The sequence below is a fragment of the Dipodomys merriami genome, unplaced genomic scaffold, assembly GCF_024711535.1.
Source record: "Dipodomys merriami isolate MVZ:Mamm:240054 unplaced genomic scaffold, mDipMer1.0.p SCAF_416, whole genome shotgun sequence".
Taxonomy (NCBI): domain Eukaryota; kingdom Metazoa; phylum Chordata; class Mammalia; order Rodentia; family Heteromyidae; genus Dipodomys; species Dipodomys merriami.
Window position 1 is genome coordinate 762,527 of NW_027205782.1, and position 11,739 is coordinate 774,265.

The window sequence follows — 11,739 nt, forward strand, 5'->3', positions numbered from 1 at the left end:
CACAGCAAGGATTTAGTCAATAGTCCCAAGTAAGAAAAGGGGAGAAAACATTAGAAAGGGGCAATTTTTTAAATACATCCTTTCCCCTGATGAAATTATGCAGAAAAGTTGAAGTTCTAATTTTGCTAGTTGTAAATAAGTTGTTTTTTCAAACACACACATGACGAGAACAGAGTTGCCAGGGAACTAAATATAGCAAACTGTGTGTGAGAGCAATGGGGCAAGAAGGATGGGTTTTCCAACTATAAAGTTCACTGAAAAGGAAAGAAATGGAGGTAGAAGACTATAAATGCTCAAGGTGAGCTCAATTTAATTCACGTTGTCAAGCCATTTGTCAAATCCTGGCTGATTTCTAGACACTGAACTGAATTAAGCCCATCTTTTCACCAATCTACTCAGTTAAAGATCTAGCCTTAGTTTACGTCTTTTTAGAGCTTGAACTGAGGCACTAAAAGACAACAACTGAACCTTTTCAGATAGATTCTTTAAATCATTAACTAAAGAGTACTTAATAAAATATCCATTCCTGTTGCTTGACACAAGTGAACAGGACGTCCACATTGTTAAACTATTCTTATACAGTATTACTGTGTATGCCAGTGTGGTTACCCAATTTTAAATTATTTAAGTCAGGTGCTGGTGGCTCATTCCTGTAATTCTAGCTACTCAAGAGGCTGATAATTGAAGTTCTTGGTTCAAAGGCAGCCCAGGCACAACTCCCTAGCCATAAAAGAAATGCAAATCAAAACAACACTGAGATTCTACCTCACCCCAGTTAGAATGGCTAAAATCAAGAACTCTAATAACAACAGATGCTGGAGGGGATGTGGACAGAAGGGAACCTTACTGCATTGTTGGTGGGAGTGTAAACTTGTGCAACCACTTTGGAAAGTAGTATGGAGGTTCCTCAAAAGACTCCACATAGAGCTCCCTTATGACCCAGCAATCCCACTTTTGGGCATTTACCCAAATGTTTACAAACAAGACCACACTAAAGCTACCAGCACGACTATGTTTATTGCAGCACTATTTACTATAGCTAAGATATGGAACCAACCCAGATGCCCTTCAGTAGATGAATGGACCAAAAAAATGTGGTATATATACAAAATGGAATTCTATGCCTCCATCAGAAAGAATGACATTGCCCCATTTGTTAGGAAATGGAAAGACTTGGAAAAAAATTATATTAAGGGAAGTAAGCCAGGTCCAAAGAAACATAGGACCCATGGTTTCCCTTATTTGCAAGATTCTTATCTCCAATTAACCACCAGAAAACCAGAAGTGGCACCGTGGCTCAAAATGTAACCTAGAGCTGTTACTTATTTCCTGGAGGAACTTAGAAGTATATTGAGTGAGTAATTATAACTCAGGAGTGGGATGACTGATAAAAATAGTGAAAACTGTCATTTATTTCTTTAACTAATATTGATGGAACATCTATGTTGTGCTAGCAACTCTATAAGATGCTAGAAAATAGAAATCAACCATAATCCTTCTGTTCATGGAGACTAGTTGAAGAACTAAAGATTACTTTAATGGATGCATAATTACAAAGTAACTTCAGTGCTCTGAAGAAAACATGGGTTTTATGAGGGCCTATAACTAAGGAACTTGCCAAACTGGGAAGTTAGGAAAAGCTTTCTGTGGAGAAATAACTTGGGCTGAGATCCAAGGGGTGAGATGGAGTGAGTAGACACAGAGGGACAGTGAAGAGATCATGCTGAGCAGAGATCAGTGACCAGGTCCCATGAAGCCTCTGGTATTAAAATGCATGGAGGTGGGGCTGGGAAGGTGGCTCAGTGGTAGAGTGCTTGCCTTACATGCATGAGGCCCTGGGTTCAATTCCCCATCACCACATAAGCAAAAAGAAAAAAAGCTGGAAGTAGCGCTGTGGTTCAAGTGGTAGAGCGCTAGCCTTGAGCTGAAGAGCTGAGGGACAGCGCCCAGGCCCAGAGTTCAGACCCACGACCAGACCCAAAAAATAAAAAATAAAATAAAATGCATGGAGGGATGTGGGATGAGCAGGAAGAGCAGGAAGAGCAGGAAGAGGAGGAGGAGGGAGAAAATTGAGTGTGGTAGTGTACACCTATAACCCAAACACTGGGAAGGCAGAAGCTGTCGTGGCCTTTGTAAGGAATCCTTGCCTCAAAATGAACAAAACCAAAACAAAACATGCATGAGCTTGTGAAGCTCTTGGCTGACAGTCTTAGAAGCATTATTATTAAAGATATCATCTACTGTCTTCTGCTACACACTGTTTCTAATGTGGTCAGTATTCATTTTGGTTACTGTTCTCCCACACAGAGTATTCTGTTTTTCTCTGGCTGCTTTCAATTTTCTCTTCACCACAGTTTGATTACAATAATGCCTAAATGAGGAGATTTTTGTACAGGTTTTGCTTAGTACTTTATGGTCTTAAATCTATAGTTACATATCTTTCACCATATTTTTTCAAAGTAGGTTAGCTCTTTCCCTTTTTGTTTTCTCAGTGGCTGCAAAAGTGTTGTTTTATTTTAGTTATTTTCCCACAAATGTCTGAATGATACTTAGAGTCTACTTTTCCTTTCCTTCTTGTAGACTGAACCCAAGCCTTACACATACTAGGCAAGCACTTTACCTTTGAGCCAAATCATTAGCCTACTCTGTTTGTTAATTTTTTTTCTGTCTTTAAAACTAGATAATTGCTACTGATTTCTCCTCACACCTGTTCTTTTCTCCATCATCATCATTCTACAATTGTGCCTATCCAATGCATTTTAAATTTCCAGATTTTCAGTTTTTCAGTTATTGAGTTCTCAATTGGTTCTCTTAAAAGGACTTTCTGATTATCTTCTGAGGTTTACTACCTTTTCTTTCCCTATGATCATATTTTCTATTATATCTTTGCACATAATCACTACTTAAAATCCTTGAAAGTCAGTCTCAAAGTCTCCTATGATTAGTCAGAAATGGCTGTCTTTGAAGAATAAGCCATGTTTCCTTGTTTCTTGGCATGTCAAGTAATTTTGGATTGTATTCTCGTCGCTGTGATTTGATTTACACTTTGCAGAAAATATAGGATTTGACATGTTGCTTTATTCTAAGCAGGTAATTATCTTGACGACATCCAAAGTAATAATCACGCTAGAGATGGGCCTAATTCTTTTCAGTTGTTTTCACCTTAGTTGAGAGGTTTGGAGGCTGTCTTATGCATGTATTATTTAAATTTTGCCATAGATCTGGTCAAAGATCGTAGATCATAGATTTTATGGTTCTGCCTGTCTAGCTCCCTTTTCTAGACTTTTCTTTTTCATATTCAAACATTTTTCTCAAATTCTGCTCATTAGTTCTGCAAAATAGCAAAGCTATGGGTTTCTCACTAGAAATTTGAGTTTTCCTTCATGCTTACAAGTCACTAAACAAAGACAACAAAACACACATGAATCTCAAAAAGATAAATAGAAATAAAACCCAAGAAAAAAATCAGCCAGTACTTCCTCAAAGCATTAACTTTTACATCTCCCAAGCCAAATTTTGTTCACTTTCAAGTTGCATTAAATCATCTTTATTTAATATTTTGTCTAGAGTTAATAATTTGTATCCATGGGATATTTTATTCTGATGAAGTACTTCACCAGACTGGAGGAAGCACACTTTAACATTTTGGTACAGAAAACAATGGAGAAAGATGAACAAAACATGTGACACAGTCAGTGAGCATCTTCAAATGGCACTGTAGATGCAGTGTGGGAGACAAGAATGAATTGAGAAGACCAGTTTAAAAGCCAGTAATGAAACAACATTGAGATACCACCTCACCCCAGTTAGAATGGCTAAAATCAAGAACTCTAAAACAGCAGATGCTAGAGGGGATGTGGACAGAAGGGAACCTTACTGCATTGTTGGTGGGAGTGTAAACTTGTTCAACCACTTTGGAAAGTAGTATGGAGGATCCTCAAAAGACTCCACATAGAGCTCCCCTATGACCCAGCAATCCCACTTTTGGGCATTTACCCAAATGATCACAAACAAGACCACACTAAAGCTACCAGCACAACTATGTTTATTGCAGCACTATTTACTATAGCTAAGATATGGAACCAACCCAGATGCCCCTCAATAGATGATTCAATCAAGAAAATGTGGTATAAATACACAATGGAATTCTATGCCTCCATCAGAAAGAATGGCATTGCCCCATTTGTTAGGAAATGGAAAGACTTGGAAAAAATTATATTAAGTGAAGTAAGCCAGGCCCAAAGAAACATAGGTCCCATGGTTTCCCTTATTTGCAATATCTAGTATATGTCTGAGTCAAGCAGAAAAGGTCAGATAAGGTGATGTTAGGGAAATGAACCCTAAGATATGTATTCAAATGGTTTTTTTCTTTCATGCGATTGTTTCTAACACATTTATAAGATGATTTCTTTGTTGCTTTGTATGTCCCTCCCCCACGGTATAACCCCTGCTTTCACTGTATTTGATGGCGGTATAATTTGTGGAGGGCAAGGGGAAAAACAAATCTTTTAAATAGGGATACAGGTGGACCCATTGCAACAATGAGATGTACAAGTCATTATGTCGAAAAATGAACTTTACAACTTTGGTGTGGGAGGAGGGGGGAGTAGCGGGGAGGATTGGGTGGGGGGACGGTGGGGGAGAGTATGGGAAGTGATGGGAAGGGGAAACAAAGGAGGAGGCTACAATGCTTGATAAGAAATGTACTCATTATCTTGCCCATGTAATTGTAACCCCTCTGTGCAGTATTTTCACAATAATAAATAAATAAATAATTTTTTTTAAAGCCAGTAATGAAATTCACAAGGTACAATTGTAGGAGCTGTAAGGAGATGGCAACAGTGAGGTGGAGCAAAGGAGCTGGGTTTACATTTAAATGACTTCTGAGTCATCTTACTTCAGGAAATAATACTGATAGGTAGGACTGAGTTTATGAATCCAATATATGGAAGAGGAAGCAAGGTAGACAGGTAAACAGAATGACTCCTAGATTGTTTTTTCTCTTTTTCTTTTCTTTTTTGTTTCTTTTTCCTTTTTTTTTTTTTTTTTTTTTTTTTTTTTTTTTTTTTTTTGCAGTATTCGGCTTGAATTCAAGACCTCATGCTTTCTAGGAAGATATTCTACTACTGGGTCATACCTCATATTCTTTTTTACACTGATTAATTTTAGGTATATTCTCCCTTCCTGCCTGGGCATCACCTTGACTGAAATCTCTCTATTTTTGCTTCCTATCCTGCTCGAATGAGGAGCATGCCACAATGTGCCCAGCTTCTTCCATTCAGATCGAGTCTCATGAACTTTTCTGCTAAGGCTGGCCTGCAACTGTGATCATTCCAGGCCTTCCATGTATGTGGAGGACAGATGTGCATCATTGGGCCCAGCTGTTGGTTGAGATTGGGGTGAGGGGTCTTGAAAATGTTTTGTTCAGACTGGCCTTGAACTCTGATCCTCCCCACGTCAGTCTTCAAGTAGCTCGTGTTACACAAAAGTGAGCCAGGCAGGCTGCTAGAGTTTTGTACCATTATATGAATCAGTTCTATTTCTGAGAGTGAGCTCACACATAACACAGAGAAGAGAATGTCGGTTTGAGACAATTCAAAGGAAGAAATGGACACGGGGGTGAAGAATGATTCAGTGATAGCTGCAGGTTTGTGCCTTGAAGGACGGTAAGAATAAAGGTCTGCTGAAAGGATGTTTAATGTCAATGTGATGGTGGTGATGTTTAATTTTTCTTTAAATATTATAAAGATATTTTGGAATTTGTGAGTTTCTGGAGACACCGATGCCTTGGGGGTCATCACTGTGATCAAAAGTGTTAGAAAATAAGAATTATGCTTGAGACAATACTGGGGAAACCTGTATCTGTATTATTCTTCAGATTCAGTTGCTTTGTGACTACACAATGTCTTTGATGCCTCTTCCTCCATAGAGTATTCACCCTGGGCATTAGCCAAATGTCCAAACCAATTCTAGCAACTCTATCTCAAACCAATCCTATAGAGTTATTTTTTACATTACTATTAATTGAAGTACAGAGAAATTGATTGTCCACTGAATATATTTATGATACCTTTTCTAAAAACATGATCACTGAAATTTTTGCAATAACCATGAGAGAGCAATTACTTCGTCATCACAGGACAGAAAATGAACTTGAAGAACTACTATTGCCACATCATAGATTCAGTTCCCTTGGAAAGACACTCATTATTAGCAGCTTCCATGATTTCTCCACTGTTTCTTTTTCTTACATAATTTCTTACATAATTTCATATTCATGCTTCCCTTATTATGTGATTATAACTAAATTTGAGTCTTGCTAAAATGTTAAGACAGAAACCAAATAGATTAGCAAGCAGAAACTAACAAACTGGCCTCAAATATCCAATTGGACTTCTCTCATAGTTAAGACACAGAAAATTAGAAGCTCTATTAACACTTGCAGAGAATTCAGGGATCCATAATCATTTAAACTTTAATTTGTGGTCTTTCAAATAAGGGAAAGTTAAATTCATGCTGTCTAATGCCTCTTCTAACTCTAATATTTGTGTATGAATATTTGTATGTATTTTTGTATGTATGTATTGTTGGTCTTGGGGCTTGAATTCAAGGCCTACAACTCAAGTCTCTGAGCTTTTATTTTCAAGGCTAGCCTTCTGCCACTTTGTGCCAGAGCTCCACTTCAAGCTTTCTGGTGCTTAATTGGAGATGAGTCTCTCACACACTTTCTTGCCCACTTTCCTCAGCCTCTTGAGTAGGTGGTATAGCAAGTGTGAGCCTAATATTTCATTTTAACACACGTTTTATACAAGATGTACAGTTACTAAGTCTACTAAATGTCATTTGAAAGTCTGGCTTCCTCTTGGAATTGTAATTCCAAGTTGTAGCTCCATCCATCCATCCAACCATGCACCCATTCATGTCCTCCATCCACCCATTCATCTATTCATCTACCTATTCAGATGATCAGGAGGCTTTATTTTGCACTCAGTAGGCAGTGAAGCTTGGCATGCAGCTTAGCTTAGCATGCAGAAAACACAGAGGTGAACAGATAAGAATATGGAATAGTTACAGGTTGTTCTAAGTGGTATGCAGGAAGTTGGAAAGGTCATTGCACTGGTAGGCCAGTAAAGAAAATTCTCTGGGGAAATGCCATGGAAGCTGAGACGCAATATGTTCTAAAGACAAAGAGAAGAGCATATGTGAAGGTCCTGAGACCTCTGTCTGGAGATGGGCTGGACACAGTAGGAACTATTAGAAGGCAAGGATGGTTGGGTCATAGGAGGTGCTACAAGCCATGCCTGTGGCTTAGCCTCTAGCATGTTTACTTAGGAACTTCAATGCTGTCCCCTGTTAAAGTACCCTAGAATTTACCACTAACTGTCACTTTCTAAAGTCCTAAACTGACTCAGGCTCATCTCATATTTCCCTTCAGAGATTGTGAATTTCCAATGCCAAGTGACATCTGGGAAGAATGATGAAGGATTTAGGCTTTAACTCCATGGCCGATGAGAAGATAGTGAGATGTGTGTGATATGGTTTGTGAATTAAAAGTTCGCTCTGACCTGTGTGTGGAAACAGACTCCAGGGAGTCAAGAGAAGAAAAAAAAAAAAAGGTCTGCAGAAGTGGAGTGGAGGTCTATTTGAGAGATTTTACTGATCTAGAGGCGGGAAAATTAGCACAGGTACAAGGGAGCCATTTCACAAAAGCACTGACCCACCCAGACTTTCAGTTAGAAAAACATTGGCATTACAGCCTGTTGTTTTCAAAAGCAGACCCTCCATCTCTAGACAGAGTCAATTTCTCAGTGTTATATGAAAGAGATCTTGGGGTCAAAACTATTTTTGTAGTAATTCTAGGGAGTTGCCTTTCTTTGCCTGTTTGAGTGGAAATAACAAAATACCATGGACTGAGTGGCTTCAGCAATAGAACGTTACTTCTCACGGCTTTGAAGGATGTAAAGTCCAAGTCTGCCAATCTAGACTCTGAGGGGAGCTTTCTTCCTGGCTCTCGCAGGCAGCTGCCCTTTTGCTGTGTTTTCCCATGCCCAAGACCCAGCTATTGCTTCTAAGCCCCAAGCACACGAATCCTATGGCATTAGATCTGCACCCTTGTGGCCTCTTGACCTTAATTCTTTCCTCTAATTTGAGCCATGCTACAGGGTGAGAGCTTTCCCATACAGATTTGCAGGAAGATATGGAAACTTTATTCAGCTAGTTGGATTCTCTTTCTCTCCCAAGAATATAGTGGTGTGTTAGCAGCTGAATATAACAGGAAATCTGAGAAATGGGCAAGCTACTAAAACAAACAATAAAACAGTTTACAGAAGTGTAAATATACATACCGCCCTTTACCTACACTTCGGTTACTGTTGAAATCCTTTTATTTTTTTCAGTAAAACTATGTGAAAATATAACATACAGGTTCATCTTCAAAGAATAACATCCTTACAACTCTATGGTAGACGAAGTGGCCCACATGAGCAAAATCTCTCTGGGGTCCTCATTAACTTCTTGGGAAGTGAGGTGGGGTTCCTAAGACCCAAAGGTGAGCGAACTAATGGTGTGGGTCATTGTGGGGTGCGTGATCTTAGCCATCACAGTCTACCTGCCTTAAAGCTCTGGGAATACAAGCCCTCCCTTCCTTCTCCCGCGCTCCTGCGCCCCACAATCCACAACCCCACTGGCTAGCCACAGGGCATCTCCAACTCGGGGCGGGGGGGGGACACATCTGTCATTCCGATCTCCCCCACCCCATCTTCCCAGCCACCCCCACCATCACGCCCCTCTCCTCCTCCCCCTCCTTCCCCCCCCCCCAGCGCTTCCCACCGCGCCGCGGCCCGCCGCGCGCCTACCCGCCAGGCAGGCGGTGGTGTCGATCCACTTGAGCAGCTGGCCCGCGCTCAGCTCGCCGCGGGCGTTGGCGTGCGCCGGCTGGATGGCCTGGCTCATGTGCACCTCGCCGGGAGTCCCGGGCCGCTCCATGTCCAGACTCAGACAGCAGAGCTCCGGGACAGGGCGCCTGGCCAGGTGCAGGTCACCGCAGGCCCGCCCCGCTTCCCCCCCCCCGTCCCTCCGCCCCCTCCCTCCCCCAGCTCCAAAGGGCACCGCGCGGCCCGGCCGCCAACCCCCGCCGCGCCATCCCCCGGGTGCGAGGACGCTGGCAGGTGCCGCGCATCCGAAGAACTTGACGCGCAGAAGGGCATTACGGAGGAAGAGCGCCCTTCAGACAGTGTGCAACAGTGTGCAAGAACCTGGCTTGACAGTGCTTGACTCGGCTGTGGGTTGATTGGTTGGAAGTTGATTTTGTTTTCTTTTTCTGGCTGTCGCCTCCAGACAAAGCTGGCACGAACAGCAGAAACCCCGGTTCATTCATCTATCCCTAAGAGAGAGAAAAGAGACAAGAATGCAAAGTATATCCTACTCAATTAAGGAGAGTGAGGGGCAGGGGGGCAGGGGAGGGATGGGGGGGATGTTGAAAGGGCTGACACTGATCAAGATATACTGCATTCATATCCAGCGTCATCAAGTGGCAATTCCTTCGTACAACTACTTAACGAGAATAATCATAACGAATATGTAAGGGGAAAACAAACAACAAACACCTAGTTCAAACTCCACCATCTGGTTCTTAGGTTACTCTAATGGCTCCAAAGATCATTGTGTTACGAAACTGCTCCACCACAAGCAGTTATGAAGGGGACAGAGGCAGATATGAGTAGGTGTATATCCCAGTTACAAGGCTTTAGCTAGAGAATTAAAGATTAAAGGCTGTCACTTTGTTACCAAGTCTCTACAGGTCTCAAGAAATGCTTTTCAAAACCCAGAACTCAGCTGCAACAACTGTTAAAATTGGTCTGTTACAAAGCAGTTTTACTAGGGAAGCAGCTACATCAGAAATGGATACCTGTAGCCCTGCGCTGGTGGCTCACACCTGCAATCTTAGCTACTCAGGAAACAGATCTGAGGATCGTGGTTCAAAGCCAGCTCAGGCAGGAAAGTCCGTGAAACTCTTATCTCTAATAAACCACCAGAAAACTGGAAGTGGTGCTGTGGTTCAAGTGGTAGAGCGCTAGCTTTGAGCTGAAGAGCTGAGGAACAGTGCCCAGGCCGAGTTCAAGCCCCATGACTGACCAAAAAAAAAAAAAAAAAGGATACCTGTACCCCATGTGGTTAAGGGAGCAAGACCATTTGGCTGGCACCTGAGTTCCTACCTATCTGAGTGAACTGTGACACACACACACACACACACACACACACACACACACACACACACACACACACACAAGATATTTGATACTTATGTATCTTTGGCTTGTCAGGCCCAGCATGGAGACTGAAGAATTCTGGTAATTTTGCTTCTCCCTTAAAATATTTGTTTTTATGAGAGGAAAGAAGGAAACATCGACTTGATATTTTTCAGGATTCTCTGTGGATAGGTTTCCAGTCTATATACACATAAATAAAAAATGTTTCCTATATTGATGAATGATCACAATTTAGGAATTAGTAGATGGGATGATTGTCCAGCTTGTGTTACTCCAACTGTGTGGGATGCATTTATCACTGTGGGGTTTGACCATCTGACGTGCTTTGGAAGAGGAAAGTGTGGAAGACATTGGGAAGGGAACATCTACACTGCCATCAGAGATTCTGCACCCAACCAGAAGCACAGCCCAAACCTGCAGCTCTACTGCCTGCAGCAGAGCAACCTGGCATATATGAAGACATGAGAGGGATGTAAGTACTGTTGTATTCCATTTTGGTGTTGGGACTTGTTTCTTATGCAGCAATAAGCTGAAGGTTACATGAATGAATTTTATTTATTTATTTATTGAAAGTGTATTTTGCTTTGGATAAAAACTGGTGGCTAAAATGATCATATTTATGGGCCAAAGATTTAAATGTACAAATGGATACTCTGAAAGTATTAGAAGAAAAGGTTGTAATCTCCCTGAGAAACAGTCATGAGTAAAACTTTTCTGAATAGAACTTCATTACCTCAGAAAGTAAGAGTGAAAATGACCTATGAAATTGTATCAGATTAAAACACTCTACACAATGAAGGGAACAATTGCCAACGTCAAGAGAAAACCTACAGAATGGGAGAAAATCCTTGCCTGCTATTCTTGGATAAAGTGTTAATATTCAGAATATGTAAAGACCACTAAAAATTAAACACCAGGGCCTGGGAAGGTGGCTCAGTGGTAGAGCACTTGCCTTGCATGCCTGAGGCCCTGGGTTCGATTCCTCAGCACCACATAAGCAAAAAGAAAAAAGCCGGAAGTGGCGATGTGGCTCAAGTAGTAGAGCGCTAGCCTTGAGCTGAAGAGCTGAAGGACAGCAGCGCCCAGGCCCAGAGTTCAGGCCCCACTACTGGATCCCCCCAAAAAATTTAAATACCAAAACCACGAATTACTTCATTAATAAACGAACAAGTGACTTGAAAAGACAGTTCTCAAAAAAACTACTTACTAATGGCCAATAAATATGTGAAGAAATGTTCAACATTCTTAGTCATGAAGGAATTGCTAAAGACTTAATGTCACCCCAGTCAGTATGACAGTCATCAAGAGAATAAATAACCAGTGCTGGGGAAATGCAGGGATAGCGGTGGTGGGGAGCAGAGGACCTCTAAAGTCCTGTTAATGGAAATGTAAATTAGTGCAGCCACTCTGGAAATCAGTATAGAGGTTCCTCAAACACTAAAACTACAACAATCATATGATCCTGCTATTC

At 41.3% G+C, this 11,739-nt stretch overlaps 1 protein-coding gene across 1 annotated transcript in view; it reads right to left on the minus strand.

Moving 5' to 3' along the window:
• Window positions 1–8,985, minus strand: part of LOC138807215 (acetyl-coenzyme A thioesterase-like) — a 38,792-nt gene extending 29,807 nt beyond the window's left edge. The window contains exon 1 of the mRNA XM_069992811.1: window positions 8,856–8,985. Coding sequence (XP_069848912.1) covers window positions 8,856–8,985 — 130 coding nt within the window. The remainder of the gene's footprint in view (window positions 1–8,855) is intronic.
• Between the last annotated feature and the right edge of the window lie 2,754 nt (window positions 8,986–11,739).